Genomic DNA, 17,081 nt, shown 5'->3' with positions numbered 1-17,081 from the left:
GAGAGAGAGACCACAGTCACAGAATTCTTATTAGAGCAATTATAACAATCTACTATATATTAGTACTACCTGTCGACCTCTTACTGCGCTTAATTCATAAATTAAACTTTGTTGTGGGTATGTGTGTCTATGAAAAGATAGAGCATCCATAGGGTTCACACTGTTTGCAGTTTTGGGCATCCACTGGGCGTCTTGGAATGTATCCCCAGTGGAGAGGGCAGGGCGACTACTGTAAATGAATGCTGTTGTTTTAAATGACTGAGGAGGGCAGCCCTGGTGGCGCAGCGGTTTAGCGCCGCCTGCAGCCCGGGGTGTGATCCTGGAGACCTGGGATCGAGTCCCACATCAGGCTTGTTGCGTGGAGCCTGCTTCTCCCTCGGCCTGTGTCTCTGCCTCTCTCTCTCTCTCTCTCTCTGTCTCTATGAATAAATAAATAAATAATCTTAAAAAAAAAAAAGTGACTGAGGAGGGGCAGCCCAGGTAGCTCAGGGGCTCATGGTTCAGCACCGCCTTTGGCCCAGGGCCTGATCCTGGAGACCCAGGATCTGGTCCCACATCAGGCTTCCCACAGGGAGGCTGCTTCTCCCTCTGCCTGTGTCTCTGCCTCTCTCTCTCTCTCTCTCTCTGTGTCTCTCATGAATAAATAAAATCTTTAAATAAATAAACGACTGAGGATTGGGCTGGTTTGTTACGCAGCAGTAGCTAGAGCAGGACAAGGACTGTGGGGTAGGTAGGCCGTGGCTAGATCAGGAAGGGCCTTGGGAGCCAGGGGAAGAACTCTGGGTTTCACTGTAGTTGCCAGCAGGAGCCATCAGAGGACAGTGAGCAGCAGGGTGACCGCAGGGGACACGGGCTTCGGTGGTGGTCCTCATGAGGAGAGCTGGCTGTGGAGGGAGGGCTGAAGAAGTGGTGGGTTCTGGGTAGAAGTTTAAGCAGGGGGGGATGGGATCTGCTGAAGTGTTGGATTGAGAAAGAGGTCGAGGATGAGTCTATAGTTTGGGGCATGCACAGCATGGTGACTCCATGGTGACGGTTTCCTGGGGTGAGGGCTCCACTCGGGCAGGAGGTTGCTGAGAGGGTGTCCAGTCGGGGGGTGACAGCTGAGCCAGGGAGGGGCAGAGAAGGTAGGAATGAACTAGACGCGTGGGGTGGGGGCTGGTAGACTGGACTCGGGAAAGCGGGCAGACGGGGCACAGCAGGAAGCGGCCACGGGCCAGCCTGCGGCACCAGGCCCCGCCTGCAACCCGGCCCTCGCTTTCCAGTTCCCGCGTGAGGCCTGCTCTAGCGCTGCCAGCGTGCGGGGCACCTGTGGTGTGGCTGCGAGCGGAGGGCGGGAGCCGGGCCTGCCTTCTCCACGGGGCTGATGTGCCTCTGCTCCCTTCATGGTCTGGAGCGGGTGTGGGGGCCACCGGCCGGGCTCCGGGGCGGCATCGCTGGGCCTCGTGCCTCCACGAGCTCGGGCCGGGCTAGTACTCCTGGCCTGGCAGGGCCCGGACAGCACCCAGGACAGGGACACGCAGCCGAGCCTCCCTGGTCCCCACTCAAGGACCCTGTGCCGAGGGTCTCCACTTCCCCTGGCCCTCAGGCAGCGGGGCATCCTGCAAGGCAAGTCTTCAGGGCCCCAGGTCAGACCTGTGGGCGGCTCACAGAAGTTGCCCACCTTCTGTGCAGAGAAACAACCCCCAAAACTAGAGATTTTCCCTCCACTGCCAACGTGTCTCTAAACTGCAAGAAGGAGCTGCATGTTAATCAGGCATTAAAACAAGCTGCAGAATCTTTAATGCCACGGGAAGGATGTCATTGACATACTGTTGCACGGGGGAAAAGGCAGGTTACAAAATGGTGTGTACACCCTGGCCCCGGATTCTACTCAGCCTCCGGCCCAGGTGGGCACACGATCGGGACCGGCATTCTCTGGGACATGAACCATGGGTGGATTAGGGTAGCTTTTATTTCCTGACATTTCTGCAGGAAGCATGTATTCATTCTAAAATCACACCACTCAAAAAAAAAAAATCCCTATCAAATGTGTCAATAACTTAAATTAGAAAATCTGCTGCTTAATAAAAGGGAATCAGCGCTCAAAATAGAAAATTTGGAAAGATAAAGAATCTGTCTCCACCCAGAAGCCCCTACAGGAGAAGGCTATTTTTAAAGCTAAAAATTGTTTATTTTTCTTTTCTCACTTCTCTGTTCTCATTAATTCTAGAACTGGTATTTGCGGGATTTTGTTTAAATGGTATGAATTTAAAAAAATAAATACATGGTATGAATTTTTCTTAGTTCTTATTCTTGATAAATGGGTGCTGAGTTTTCTCCACATTGTGACAGAAACATAATTGAGTTGCTTCTGATTTGTGGCCGGTCCTCTAATGAAGCCCCCCTCTTCCTGGGGGACAGCAATGAACCTCACCCCCAGCTTAGGCCCAGAGCCAGCTGGGTGGGCTGGGGGCTGGGGGGTGCGGGGTTCTGTGGTAGTGCTGACCTTACTTGGGTAAGGTTGACCATCATGAGGAATGGATTGCCCCACTGGGACCAGTCCAAGGTTACACTGGCCTTGGGGAAACTGCATATTTCCTAATGTGAAAAAAGTGAGGTTTTCAAGATTGATGAGGAATTCAGGGGGGTGTACATAAACATTAGTTCTCTCTAGGACTGTCACCTTGACCTCTCCACACATTTGGGAGCCACTGTGGAGACTGCCTGGAGGAAGCACAAAACAGAGGAATGAGGGGCCCACGCAACCTGGTTTGTGTTCCCACTTTGCTGTTCCCTGGCTATGTGACCTGTGGGGATTCTTCTACAGTGCTGACAGTCCATTTCTTTATCTGTAAAATGGGCATAATATTCTGTTCCTCACAGGCCTGTTATAAAGGTACTAGGAGTGGGGTCTGCCCAGGGGTAGGTGGCCCGTGGGAGCTTTGATGGCTTCCTGGAGGTCCCATGGGGGCCCTCGAAGCCCAGGAAGTTCAGCTGAGGGCCAGGCCCATGGCAAGCACACACTGTCCCACTGAACCTTGCCACTGCCTGCCCAGGGCGGGCTCAGGTATCTGCCCAACCCTCCCTCAGGAGCATGGCCGAGGCAGGGCTCTACACCCACCTGGTCCTCTCCTTTCTCCTATAAGCACACATTTCCCTTCCAGGCCATCTCGGGATAAAGGCTGGAGCCCACAGCAGGTTTTCCCATCAGGCTTTTATTATAAAGAAGGTTCCAGAGCTTCTCAGCCACCCCTCCAGCCCAGCCCCCGCAGGCTCGGAGCCAGTCCCAGTGCTGGCTGGGTCTGCTGCAGGGGGAGCCCGGTCAGCAGTGGAGGGTCGCTTCTGACAGGAACAGAATGGGTGACTTTTTTCAGGGCCTTGAGTCGGGGCGGGGGATTGTCTCTGCCTGTCTCCTGGAACAGTCCTTTCCAGTGTTGTGTTGGGAGCCCCTTGGGACCCCTCCCCGGGTCCTCTGCACAAGCGGCAGCTATTCACAGTTGGCGCGTGATAAGTTTTTTTTTTTTTTTTTTAATATATAAAAGCTTTAAAAAAAAAAGTGGTGCTATCTTTAGAAACACTTCCAGCAAGATCAAGTAGCCCAGCTACAGCCTTGGTGCGACTCAGCCCTCTCCCTCCCTCCAGCCTGGCAGCACTCAGCACCTGTCCCCTCGTCCTCCGCCCACCCCAGCTTGTGGGGAAGCCCACGGAGCCTGCCCACGGGCCGTGGGCACTGCCCACTCCACCAGCAGCCGCTCGAGCAACGAACACCTGACGCTGCTTGAAACCGTGAGTCGCCAGGGTTCTCTCGGGGTGAGAAGACGGAGATGACGTTCTGGTGGTTGAAGCAGAAACCAATGGAGGGCTGGTTCCAGGAGGCCTCCCCTCCGCCACATTGATGAGGTAGTGTTTCTGGCTGCGGCCTCTGGGCTGGGGGCTCCTCTGTTTGAGGGCGTTGGGCCATGGGGGGCAGGGCTCTTGGCAGCAGCGGTGGTGGCAGAGCTGGGGGGGCCTCCATCCAGGCTGTGCTTGGGGGGTGGCGGGAGCCTTACCAGGGGGCTGGCTTGGCTTTCAAGTCCCCAACCCAGAGATCAGATCTGGGGGCAGGTGGGAGGGGATGGAGGTGCCCATGGGGGCCAGGGCTGGGGGGCTCCCATGCCTGGATCAGAGAAGCTCCTCCATTCCCCAGCCCCTCTCCTGAAGCCCATCCTGCTCAGTCATTTCCCAGCCGGAGTCAGAGGCACGGCACAGAGTGGCACAGAGTGAAGCTGAGGGCAGTGTCCCTCCCCAGCACGTCTCCCCCAGGCTCAGGCCTCGCTGTAGCACTCGTAGATGTTATCTTCCATCAGGGCTACCACCTGCTCGAACTTGTGCTGCAGCTGGGTCCTCCGAGCAGTGGGGTTTGCCTCCAGGGCAGTCATGATCTGAGGGGGGAGCAAGGGGCAGCTGGGTCACAGCCTGAGGCCCCCACTGTAGAAGGTGGGGACCACCACGCTGCCTGGATTTCTACTGCTGCCAACTGGCCCCCGACAGCGCAAATGTCCTGGGGTGCGGACACCTGAGCATGAACTTCTCCTGGGGTTTTCCTGAGCAGAGGAGGAGGAGGGCAGGGCCGAAAAGGGCGGGGGCACCTCACATCAGGGGTACCCACCTGTGTGCGATACCTCTTGGCGTATTTATAAATCTCAGCCATGGCCACGTTGGTGTTGAACTCGTTCTGGTATTTCTACGGAGAGGAAGGAGGGAGTGGGAGGGGTGGTTAACCTACCCTGCAAGGCCAAGGCCAGCCCCAGCCCCAGCCCAGGGGGTTACACACAAACCCTCAGCTGCCCACAGCCCGCCCCTGGAAGTCCAGTCCCAGCCCCACGCCCACAAGGCCCCTCTGGAGCCGGCCGCACCCGGGACTCCTCTGCCAGGTGCGCGTTCATCTCCTGCTCGCTAAGCGGAGTCATGTCGTGGATCTGCTTGTAGTAGCGCTGCACGATCTTGCGGTACTCGGGAATCTCCTTGGCGTAGAGGAGCTTGTTGGTTGGCGAATCCTGGGCAGAGGGGAGTAGTGGGGATAAGCCGGCGGATGGAGACCAGACGGACTCCTCTGTTTCTGGACAAGCCATGTCCCTACTGCCACACAAACGGCCCCATCACTGCCGTGTGCTGCCCTTCGGCACGGAGCCCCTGCCCTATGTTCTATAGGACTGTAGGGGGATGACCTGAAGGGGGACCTGCTTCCTTTAGGGGGGAAGTACACGGGCTCTGTGCCAGCTCTTAGTTGCACACAGGCTGTTTCATCTACATCCTTGCTTAGGGTTATGCGTCTTGGTGGCTAAGATTGCCGGAAACTTGATTGCTGGCTCAGTGGAATATTTCCCACTGTATGTTTCCAACACCCAAAAGCAAAACGTGCCAAGTGCGCTCCCAGTTCTTTGTCACAGGCATCCTGCCTGCGGAGGCTGGATGTGAGAAGTGATGGCATTCTTTCTCGCGCAGCCCCTGGAAGTCACAGGCTGAAGGCAGGGCGGCGTACCCGCCATCCTCCAGTGCCAGGTCTAATGACACCATCTCATTAAGGTTCACAGCGGCCAGCACTCTTTCATGCCTCCCTGCTCTCGGCCAGGTAGTTCCTGATGCCTGGAATGCTGTTCTCTCTCCTCTCCCTGCTCCAAAGCCAGGGGTCTCAGGGAGGCCCCTCCTGTGTGCAGCTCAGAGGTCACCTGTTCCCCTCTACCCACTCCTCACTCGGTGCCCACGTGGAAGGCCCTCGGCCATCAGGACTGCTGCTCGGAGCCTGGCTGAGTCTCTCATGATGTTGTACCTGACCACGCAGGTTTCCCCCGGGCCTGGCTCTAGGGCCTAAACATGGCAGGGGGTGTGGTGCACACCCGAGATGGGTGCAGACTTTCTGACCACAAGGGCCAGTTTCTGGGCATTTGCCCCAGTTGGAAGGTCCCTGTTCATTCCCTGCCCCCCAAACCCGAGCTCCTTGGTTCCCCTCCCAGAAAGACTCGAGGTGCACGCCCCCTGCCTTGGCCCCCTCTTCCCACCCGGCCGTGGGCAGCCCACCCCGGAGCGGCAGACCTTGCCCAGCTGCAGGTCGGAGATGGAGCAGGCGTCAATGAAAGCCTGAGCGATGACAGAGAGGCAGGCGTCGATGTGGTCCGTCTTGTCGATGTCGAAGACAAACTGGGGGTTTTTCAGGATGTTCACCCAGAACCGGAGAGGAAGGCTGTGGGATGGGGGTGATGGAGGCGCTGTGTGAGGGTGCGGCCACAAAGGAGGGGGTTGCTGGGTGAGGGGGGTCAAAGAGGAAGGCAGCCAGGCGCCAAGGGCAGGCCGGCTTTACCCCTCAAGGCCAGAGAGGTTTCGACCTAAGACAGAACCTCAGTCTGCTCCTCCACAAACAGGGCTGATGACCATCCCAGCCGGCGAGGGTGGCAGAGGGGCCAAGAGGAGGGTTTGCTGCTTGCAGCGGGGCAGGATGCTCCAGGCAGGCGTTGCAGGGCCAGACTACCTTCAGGCCTTCCCCCAACCCCACACAGCCTTCTGTTCTCACGAGGGAGCCTCCAGCCTGGTCCTGGTTCTCATTAGAGGAACCCACCCCCTCAGCCCCGCCCTGCCGGGCAGCACACGGCTCCTCCTTACAGCCCTTGCACGGCAGCAGGAAGTCCACCATTAGCGGGGCCACTGAGAAGCCAGAAAGGGCTGCGGGAGGGCGGGGTCTGGATTTTTGGCCTTGGCCTCAGGAGGCCAGAAAGGGTTGGCAATACCCCCAACCCAGGGCCACCCAGTGACTCAGCAGCCCAGAGTGCATGGACACCCCACTCCCCCACCCAGCCAGAGCTCTGAGAAGCCCCTGCAACTGCACAGAAACGTCTAGGCTGTCACTTTTCCTGAGGTTCAGGCTGAAGTTTTCAACAAGTTGTGGGGGCCTGTGACCCCAAAAGCTAAGAAAGACATGCCTCAAAGGAAAGCTATGAACTGGGTAGGGGTGGGTTTGAGCCTGGCTCTGCCACTGCCAAGGGCCGCTTGATCTCGAGCAGGGCCTTCTCTGTGAGCCTCACTGTTCTCATCTGTAAAATGGAGCTGACGGTGCCCGTCCTAGAGGAGTTGAGGAGAGAAGTGATGGTAAGGGCCAAACTTCCACCCTGCTCGCTTTTAGTTAATTCTTACAAGTAAGGTGGATTACTTTGATTATCCTGGTTTTACCGCTGGAAAGACTAAAGCACAGAGAGGTGAAGTCACTTACCCAAGGTCACATGGGTAGGAGGGGGCCAAACAGGGCCGGAACCCTGGCAGCTGGGCTGAGAGACCAGGCTCCAAACTCCTGCACTAGGGCTGCCCACACTGAAGCAAGGAGGCTACACCTCCCTCCCTGCCGGCCCACTGCCCACACGCCATCGGCCCACCAACCTGTTGGTCTTCCAGATGTGCAGAGTATCAGGATCTGAGATCCCCCTCTTCTCCGCCTGCTCCTCCAGGAAGTCAAAGAAGTACTTGACGGCCAGTGGGGGTTTGTCTTCACGGATACTGAGAATAGCCTTGAACAGGTCATCCAGAAACTTCTGCAGCGTGCCCTGCAGAAGAGTCGGGTGGCTGCTATCAGCCCAGCACCACCTGGGGAGGGTGAGTGGGCACCTTTGGTAGCTCCAGGGAGCCTGAAGTGCTTGGGTTGGTGTGTGGGAAAGCCATGTACCATCGGGCTGGTCACCTAACCTCTCTGGGCCGTGATTTTCTCATCTGTGAAATCCTCCTCCCTGGGGAGGGTATTAGAAGGACTTATCCAGATACTGGGGCACAGGGTGGGGAATTGGTAGGGCCGGGTGATGACTGCCACCTGAGCCATTGGGACCTCAGCGACAGCACTGACCCCTCTGGACCTCTGCTGCCCTGTCACAGTGGCTAATACAGAAGCCATCCGTCAGGTACCTTTCTTGGCTGAGAGAAAACCCCTCAGGAGCAACACAAAGCCCTGAGCCTCTCTCAGGGGTGCTCATCCAGAGTCACAGGAGAAGAACTCTCGCCCTACACCCAGGCATGTGTGGACAGCTGGCCCACTGATGGGGCGAAGTGGCCAGGCCCACCTTGGTGGACAGCAGGCGAGTCAGGTAGATCTCTGGTAGCACCTTCTTGCGGTGGCTCTGCCGGTGGGACTTCTTGGGCTCTGCTAACTCGTCTGTGGGCAACACCTGGGAGGCCAGAGCGCTGGTCAGTCTGGCGCCCAGCACCATCCTTGGCCGTCCTGTGGGAGGTCCTGTCCCGCAACCCGCAGGTACCTGGTGCTTGGCGGGGCACAAGGGACCCATCCCTGCTCCCCAACCCCCGGCCTTTCCCCAGCCTGGCAGTACTCTCCCCAGAGGCCCAGGGTGGCAGGAAGCCAAGTCCATACCCAGTGAGGGTGGGCACCCCCAGGGCCAGAGGCCGGGCACTTACCAGATGGAAATACTTCTCTGTGTCCAAGTCTTTCACTGTGAGAGGGAAAACACAATAAATAAACAAGAGAGAGGAGGGGGTGGAGAGAGAGAAAAACAGGAATGGAGACAGAAATGAAAGAGAGAGAGAGAGAGAGATCCAAAGCAATACTGGAAGAAAGTGAGCGTGAGAGATAGAGACAGAGACAGAGGTAAGAGAGATCCAGAGAGACACACAGAGAACAAGCCCGAGACAAAAAGGCACACAAATGAGACGCACACAAGGAGAAAGGAGAAACAGTCAACAGACAGACATGGTGGAGACCCCACAGGGGCACAGCGTGGCTGCCCTCACCCCTCCACTGCCCAGACCAGAGCTCCTGCCAGCCCAGACCTCAGAAGCTGCAGGAAGACACCCGAGATCCTGCTGCTGACCTTAGCAGGGGACCCTAAGACCAAAGGAGCCTTGGACCCCATGCCTGGCAGCTGGAAAGCTAGGTCTGCGAGCCTGAGGGTATGGATGGGGGTGGAATTGAGGCAGGGACACAGCCCAAAACCCAGATGGGCATGCCGCCTCCCCCTCCAGCCTGGCTGCTGCCCAGACCTCTTGAAACCACATCCCGCCCTCTTGGGGCCTCTCTCTGGCTGCCCGCAGGATCCCAGCGTGAGGAGGCCTGGCGGCCAAGGACTGGGGCAGGACTGGGGCAGAGGGGGCCTGGCCCAGTCCTCGCTCCGCCCAAGGAGGCCACAGCCCGGCCCAGCCCTGCCTCTTGGCTTCCCTACTAGGGCTGCTAGGAAGGGGCCGAAGCCTGGCCTGACCCCCTCCCCACATCCACCGGTGCTACCTCGGCCCAGTGTGTTGTCCTTCTTGTCTGTGAGACTCATGGCCAGGGAGGCACCTTCAGGGATCTGACAGGAGGGGAGAGGCTGAGGTCAGAGGTCAGAGGTCAGGGAGGGCAGAGGTGGGAGTGGGGTGGGCTGGGGATCCTACCTTGTAGTGGGCCAGCGTGTTGAGCTTCTTGCGGCCGTCCTCGACTACTGAGGTGTCATCCAGATCCCGGAGGATATAGCTTTGCGTGCTTGAGGCAAACCACTCTGGGGGCAGAGAACAGGGTTCAGGGGCGGGGAGCTGGCTGGAGGAGGCAGCACCAGCCCAGGCCGCACAGGGAGAGGCGTCTGGCTCCCTCTGTGGAATCTAGGGCAAGCCATGGCTCTCTCTGAGCCTTATTTTTTAAAATGCAAAGGAGGAAAGAGATTCAGAGGAGAGAGTACATGGGCACAGAGCAGGAGGTCTGCCCATGTCTCCAACCTTGAGGCTGTTACTTTACTATCGCTGATGAAATAAGAAAAGGTAGCATGTGTGAAAGGGATCACAGACCTTCCATGACTCCCACTGTCCTGAGGTACTGACTGCCCTTCCAGGTTCTAGGTGACTGAATACCTGCCCCACCTCATCTCACAGCCTATCCCGGCCCCTGCGTGCCAGACCCAGGGAGCTCCCTGCTATGAATAGACAGTCACTGAACCCATCTATCCTCACAATCTGGTGCCTGGAATGGGGCCTACAATCAAAGAATGAATGGCAGATTTTGGCCCAACCGAAACTCCTATGCATCCTTCAAAACCCACTCCAACTTCACCTCCTCGAGCAAGCTTTCCCTGAATACTTTTTGCTGTTATCTGCAGCTGGCTCACACTGCAGTACCCATCTCCCCACCAGAACAGGAGCTCCTTGGTGATGGGCACCTTGTCTGATCGTCTCTGTGTCCCCAGGGCCACAATTAATGTACATTAACTGAGTGAAAGGCACATGCAACCAAAGCAGGCGACAGTTCCCACTGGAGTAGCCCAATGCCGAGGCCCTGCCCACCGAGGTCAACGTCCTCCGCACGTGGCCACTGAGAGTAGGGCACATTCTTGCAGAAGGCTTCCAGAATCTTCTCTTTCACCTGTGTCAGCGTGTCTGTGTCCATGGCCCGCACACTCAGCGAGTCCATGCCACAGCCCTGGAAGGACACATTCAGGTTCTGCAAGAGAGGAGGAGACAGTCAGCAAGTCCCTCCCATCATTACCCTGGGCCTAGGCGGTGGGGTCATGATTCAGGTCAGGGCGTTCCTGGTCAGCCTGGGAGACGGCTCCCACCCTGCTGCCAAGCTGCCCTGACCCAGCCCGGCTCACCCGGGGCTTGGCCTCGATGTTCTCCCGCAGCAGCCACTCCTCGTTGAGCGTGTAGCGGGCCTTGCCCGTGATGGCGTCAATGGAACCCTTGTTGATCTGCTGCTTGATGGCGCACAGAAGCAGGAAGAACGGCTCCCCCACTGTTTCCTGGGGGGGCACAGGGCTGTGAGGGGCTGAGGCCCAGCCTGCCTGGCCCAGCCCCCACCCGCCTCCATATCCAGCCCCCAAGCCTTTGGCCATGCCGTGGCCCCATCCGGAACACTTCACCAGCCCCTTCCACCAACACTTCCATGGCTGCCTGGGTTGTTACCCCTTTTGGATCCTGGTGCCATCCTCCTGTCTCCCCCTGCCTCCTGTCCCCCACTCCTGGTGTCTCCATAGACTCTGAGGTGGAAAATGCTTGGCTGTGGGCAGGTACATGCATTTGGTCATCCCAGCAACTCTTTCCAGTATGGGATGTCATCCTCACTGCTGAGGCTCAGAGAGGACAATCAACCTGCCCAGGGTCACTGAGTGGGGAAGTAGCAGGGCTAGACTTGAACCCTGGATGAGCCGGCTGCCAAGCCCATGACTCTGCTAAGCTGCCCAGGGTGAGTTTAGAATACAGAATGTCTCAAATCACAGGCTGGGGAGCGTAAAGCATCTTGGGCCAGGTGGGCCTCATACCCCTGCCCTCCTATGAGCCCTCAGACCTGAGCTTAGGGTCACCCCCTCCAGGAAGCCACCTTGAACCCTCCACCCAGGCCCAAGGCCTCAGCAGTTGAGCTCCACTGCGTGGCATTTATTGCTCTGTATGTTAATTGCTATTTCCACATCTGTCTCCTCTAAGCCTGGGGGAATCTTAAGGGCTGAGACTGGGCCTCGTTTATCGTCTGAACCCAGAGCCATGGTCCAAAGGCACACAGGGGAGGGTTTGATGACTAAGAAAACCATCTGGAACAAACTTCTTGACACAGCCTCTGTTCTGCCCTGAGCTTGCTCTGAGCCCTTACGGGAAGCCAGGCCTTCTCTGAGCTGTGTCTTGGACCCCACAGGCCTGTCCCTGCTCCCTGAGCCCCTTCCCTCATCTGCATGAAGGGTATGATGACTCCTCCTGACAGAGCTGGCATGAGGGTGAAACAGAGTCAGATACGTGATGCTTGTCATGAGGAAGGCCTGGGAGGTGGCAGGCCCTACTGTGTTACCCGCAGACAGCTGTACATGCAGATGGACATCCAGTTGGTGAGCATCTTCTCAACCACAGACTCCGTACGCCGCAGCATGAGCTTCGGGTTCTTGGCGGCCGAGGCGTCGATGAGGTCCACCAGCAGCTCCTTCATGATGCCCGTGTAGTACTCGAGCTTGCCGTGGAGCGCGATGGTCAGCAGGGAGGCCAGGCTGCACCTGTGGGTGGGTGCGTGGCCTCAGCAGCAGCTGTACCTCAGGGCCCTGGGATGTGAGGAGCATGTGTATGGGGCTCCACTGCTGCCTTGTGGACCTGGTGACCCCAGGTATGCCTGTGTGGCTGGTGCCTGGCAGATGGGTGAGAGTGCAGCTCAAACCCACCTGGACAAAGGGCCAACTTCTTGAACATTCCAGCAACCACCATGTCCCTGAGCCCATAGCTTGGGCATCCAGGCCCAGGAATGGAAAGCACGTGGGGGCCTGGTGCTGGGTGGATGCCTACTGCCTGGCAGGCAAGGTGATTTGCAAACTGCCCAGCCTTGGGTCTGGCCAGGCCAAGCCAGGACAGGCTGTGTGGCCCCTGTCCCTCTCCCAGAGCCTCGCAGCCTGACCTGTCACGCACTGCAAAGTCTTTCTGCTGCTCCAGCGCATGCACAAAGACAATGAGGAAGTGCTTGTTGTTGAGCAACGAGGAAAACAGGCTGATCCCCTCTTCCATGTTGGGCCGGCAGCTCTCCGGGATCTGTGGAAGTAATCGGTGCAGTGCACAGGGGTCTGGTACCTCTGCCTGGCCTGGAAGGCAGGACTTATAATGCCCTGAATGGTTCTTCGAATGCCTCCTGGGATGGGAATCTCACCACCTTTCATGGCAGATGTCTCTTAACTCCCAACTGGGAATCATGGCTCAGTTGAGTTGAAAAGTGGGCCTCGAAAAAGGTTAAGGGTGTCTGGAGGTAACCCAGAGTCCCTGTGTGTAGGACCCTCTTGCTTGCCATTCTGGAGGCAGCAGGTAGAATGGAATGTCCAGAAAGACCCAATCCTCTCGTCTCCCTGCCTCTCTTGGGGTCAGCACTTATAACACCCTGAATGGCCACTTGAGTGCCTCTTGGGATGGAGGACTTACTGTCTTCCAATAACTGATCCCTCTCAACTTCCCGTGATTAGGATCAATGGGCCAGATGAGGGATGGGGTGGCTCTGAGCCCTGTGTGTACATGCACACACGTGCACAGGATACTCACCTTCCACTCTCCCAGCAGTGGGTGGGTCTCCTGCACCGGGCAGCTGCCCTGGGAGTTGAGGGTCTGGGAGGGCAGTACATAACGTTCTTCATAGAGGGAGGAACACTGTAGGGGTAGACCACCCCCCGGCATCTCAGCAGGGCTGCGGTCTCCCCTGACTGGCATGCAAGGGCCGCTCAACAAGTGCAAAGGGATACCTTGTAAAGGAAGAAGAGGCAGGAGACCATGCCCAGGGGCCTTAAGGGCCCAGAGAAGCAAGGAGGGGTGGCCCAAGGGGCTTGGGGTGGGGGAGGAAAGGAAGGAGCAGGACCTCCCAATACAAGGTGTGGCAATGCAAGAGCACACAAGGCTTATGAGGAAGCAGAAGCAGCTCAGTGTGGAATGGGAGAGAGAGCAGAGAGGCCAGCAGGGACCACGGTATGGCCTTGCTTGGGCTGCTGCATGGTGAATAGTGTGGACAGGGCAAAAGGCAGGGCACTGGCTGCCAGCAGGAATGCTCTGGCCAGGCCAGGGAAGATGGGGCCAGGGGAGTAGCCCCTGGAACACAAAGATGGATGGGAGGCTTGAGGTAGAGTCCAATGGGTAGGAGGAGGGGATGTAGAAGCCTGTCTGGGAAGGGACCCAGGGCTGAGAGAGGCTGGCGGAGCACTGGGCGCCTAGGAAAGCCTGGGCCACCTCTGCTCGCCACCTCAGTAAGGAAAGAGGCAGGCCCTACACCCCGGGAGAAGACTGGGGCCAGCAGCCGGCTTCTGTATGGACAGCTAGACATCAAATGAACAGAGAAAAGTGAGGGGAGAAACTAGGCGCCTTCCCTCCGCAGGCGAGGGCAGGTGGCCAAGGCTGCCGTGGGAGCGCATGGAGGTTAGGCACTGCTCCAGGGGCCCATGTGGGGCCCTCTAAGGCAGCAGGGCCCAGAAGGAGGTCAAGGAGCCCCTGAGGTGGCTGGCAAGGTGCAGGCTGACCTTAGGGAAGAAGGTGCGTGTCACAAAGTGCTTATACTCCAGGAAGGGGATGCCCTGGCTGCGGTTCAGCTCCTTGGTCAGATCAGTCATGTCTGTCTGCAGCTCGGCAAAGCCTGGGGGGTTGGCAGGGAGCTGTGAGGACATCTCGAACCCATTCCCCAGATGGCAGAGCCAAGGTCCACAGCCCCGCGTGGTCCCCAACCCGCTACCTTTACGGATTTCCTCTCGGATCTGAGATTCCATCTCCTCCATCTGCAGCAGAGTCTTCTGCCAGTAGCGCTCGGCACGGCGGCTCTTAGTACAGAAGACAAACAGGGCTGCAGGCAGTAGAGAGGCAGGTCAGGCCTGAACAGCCCCTTGGAAAACATCTGTTGGCACGTGGCAGTGCACAGGGGCCGGGGCTGGAGGGAGAGGTCCTACTAGCTTCCTCTCCAGCTCCCCTGGGCAGGGTGTGGGGAGGTGGATGGGTGCCCTTCACCTGCAGCCCTCCCCTCCCTGGTGCGCTAAAAACTCCTACAGGGTAAAGGGTCGGGGAACACCCAGGAAAACAATTCTGATATCCTATTCTCCTAAAAAGAAGTGTGTGTGTGTTTTAAAATAGTGGTAAGCATTATAAAATAAATATAGTGGGCCAAACACCTTATAAAGCAAGGATAAAGGATAAGACAAAAGTAGTAAAATTAATTAAAATATGATAATTAGTTAAGAGATACATAAAATAAACATGTAAACTGTGTCATCAAAAAATATAAGATGGGGTGGAGGGTGTCTGGATCTTCATTTAAGCGTCCAGTTCTTGGTTCAGCTCAGGTCATGATCTCAGGGTCATGAGATTAAGACCTGTGTCAGGCTCCACATGTATTGTGGAGTCTGCTTGAGATTCTCTCTCCCTCTCTTGCTCTCTCTCTCTCTCTCTCTCTCTAAAATAAGTAAATAAATTTATACACACACACACACATATATAATGGAGCGGAATAAAAATATGAAGCTCTGGAATGTATTCAAAATTAACTTACTATCAACTTAAAAGAGACTGTTATATATATAAGGTATTATATGTGAACCTTACAGTAACCACAAAGAAAAAACATAAAATACACAAAAGAAAAGAAACAAAAAAAAAGAAAGAAAGAAAGAAAGAAATCTAAACATACCACTAATGAAAACTATCAACACATAAGGGAAGAGAGAAAGAGAAGAAAGAAACAGAAAGTACAAAAACAGTCAGAAAACAACTAATAAAATGGCAGTTAAGTACACACCTATCAATAATTACTTTAAATATAACTAGACTGAATTCTCCAGTCAAAAGACATAGAGTGGATAAGTGGATTAAAAAAAAAAAAAAAAAGGACCCATCTATATGCTGCCTACAAGCGACTCACTTCACATCTAAGGTCACACACAGACTGGAAGTGAGGGGATGGAAAAGCATGTTTCATACAAATGAAAATGCAAAGAAAGCTGGGATAGCAATCCTTACATCAGATAAAATAGACTTTAAAACAAAGACTGTAATAGACAAAGAAGGACACTACATAATGATAAAGGGGTCAATCTAACAAGAGAATATAACATTTGTAAAGATGCACTGAACAGAGGAGTACCTAAACATACAAGGCAAATATTAACAGGCCTGAAGGGAGAAATAGACAGCAACATAGTAATAGTAGGGGACTTTAACACCCTACTTGTATCAATGGATAGATCACCCAGACAGAAAATCAAGAAAACATCATCCTTAAATGACACATTGGACCAGATGAACTTAACAGATACAGACAGAACATTACATCCCCAAACAGCAAAATACATATTCTTTTCAAGTACACAGGGGACATTCTCCAGCTTAGTTCATGTATTAGGCCACAAAACAAGTATCAATAAATTTAAGAACACTGGAATAATATCAAACATCTTTTCTGACTACAACAGCATGAAACTAGAAATTAATTCCGAGAAGAAAATGGGAAAAGACACAAACACATAGAGGCTAAACAACATGCTACTGAAACTAATGGGTAAATGAAGATATCAAAGAGCAAATAAACACAAATATAGAGACAAATGAAAATGAAAAAAAAATAACAGTCTGAAATCTTGGGACACAGAATAAAACACTCTAAGAGAGAATTTTATGGTGATACAGGCCTACAAGAAAAGTTTCAAATGATCTAACTTTAAAGGAACTAGAAAAAAGAAGAACAAAACTCAAAGTTAGTAGAAGGAAAGAAATAAAGATCAGAGCGGAAATAAATGAAATAAACTAAAAAAACAAAACAAAACAAAACAAAACAAAACAAAAAACAGTAGAAAAGATCAGTGAAGCCAAGAGCTGGTTCTCTGAAAAGAAACAAAGTCGAGGGATCCCTGGGTGGCGCAGCGGTTTAGCACCTGCCTTTGGCCCAGGGCGTGATCCTGGAGACCCGGGATCGAATTCCACGTCGGGCTCCCGGTGCATGGAGCCTGCTTCTCCCTCTGCCTATGTCTCTGCCTCTCTCTCTCTCTGTGTGTGTGTGACTATCATAAATCAATAAAAATTAAAAAAAAAAAAAAAACCAAAGTCGTGGGGTAGCCCCGGTGGCGCAGCGGTTTAGCGCCGCCTGCAGCCCAGGGCGTGATCCTGAAGACCTGGAATCAAATCCCACGTCAGGCTCTCTGCATGGTGCCTGCTTCTCCCTCTGCCTGTGTCTCTGTCTCTGTCTCTCTCTCTGTGTGTCTCTATGAATGAATAAGTTTAAAAAAAAATCTTAAAAAAAAAAGAAACTAAGTCGACAAACCTTTAGTCAGACTCATTAAGGAAAAAAAGAGAGGACTGAATTGAATCAGAAATGAAAATGGAGAAATTGTAACTGATACCACAGAAATACAAAAGATAAGAGAATACTATATAGTTATACACCAACAAGTTGGAGAATCTGGAAAAAATGGTCAAATTCCTAGAAATATACAATCTTTTAATCATGAAATAGAAAATCTAATTAGACTGACTACTAGTCATGAAATTAGGTCAGTAATCAAAAAACTCCTCCCAAAACAAAAGTCCAGGTCCAAATGGCTTTACAGGTGAATTCTACCAAACATTTAAAGAAGAGTTAATACTTATCCTCTTGATATAATTCCAAACAGTTGAAGAGGAAAGAACACTTCCAAACT

General features: G+C 54.4%; 1 protein-coding gene across 2 annotated transcripts in view; it reads right to left on the bottom strand.

Annotated features, from left to right (window-relative positions):
* Nucleotides 1-3,177: 3,177 nt before the first annotated feature.
* Nucleotides 3,178-17,081, bottom strand: part of PLXND1 (plexin D1) — a 55,602-nt gene continuing 41,698 nt past the window's right edge. The window contains exons 21-36 of one of the 2 annotated variants that reach the window (XM_049097671.1): nt 14,135-14,242; nt 13,926-14,038; nt 12,964-13,026; nt 12,335-12,465; nt 11,744-11,942; nt 10,560-10,706; nt 10,252-10,408; nt 9,373-9,476; nt 9,227-9,290; nt 8,404-8,438; nt 8,055-8,159; nt 7,384-7,547; nt 6,052-6,199; nt 4,875-5,015; nt 4,628-4,702; nt 3,178-4,400 (exon numbers count right to left, since the gene is read on the bottom strand). In XM_049097671.1, coding sequence (XP_048953628.1) covers nt 4,284-4,400; nt 4,628-4,702; nt 4,875-5,015; nt 6,052-6,199; nt 7,384-7,547; nt 8,055-8,159; nt 8,404-8,438; nt 9,227-9,290; nt 9,373-9,476; nt 10,252-10,408; nt 10,560-10,706; nt 11,744-11,942; nt 12,335-12,465; nt 12,964-13,026; nt 13,926-14,038; nt 14,135-14,242 — 1,871 coding nt within the window. In that variant the 3' untranslated portion in view covers nt 3,178-4,283. Of the gene's footprint in view, nt 4,401-4,627; nt 4,703-4,874; nt 5,016-6,051; nt 6,200-7,383; nt 7,548-8,054; nt 8,160-8,403; nt 8,439-9,226; nt 9,291-9,372; nt 9,477-10,251; nt 10,409-10,559; nt 10,707-11,743; nt 11,943-12,334; nt 12,466-12,963; nt 13,069-13,925; nt 14,039-14,134; nt 14,243-17,081 lie in introns of both variants that reach the window. The other variant, XM_025449296.3, reaches the window with a different exon arrangement.

Source organism: Canis lupus, chromosome 20 (assembly GCF_003254725.2).
Source record: "Canis lupus dingo isolate Sandy chromosome 20, ASM325472v2, whole genome shotgun sequence".
NCBI classification, from domain to species: Eukaryota; Metazoa; Chordata; class Mammalia; order Carnivora; family Canidae; genus Canis; species Canis lupus.
The sequence above is the reverse complement of the archived record's forward strand: the minus strand, read 5'-3'. Positions and strand labels throughout refer to the sequence as shown.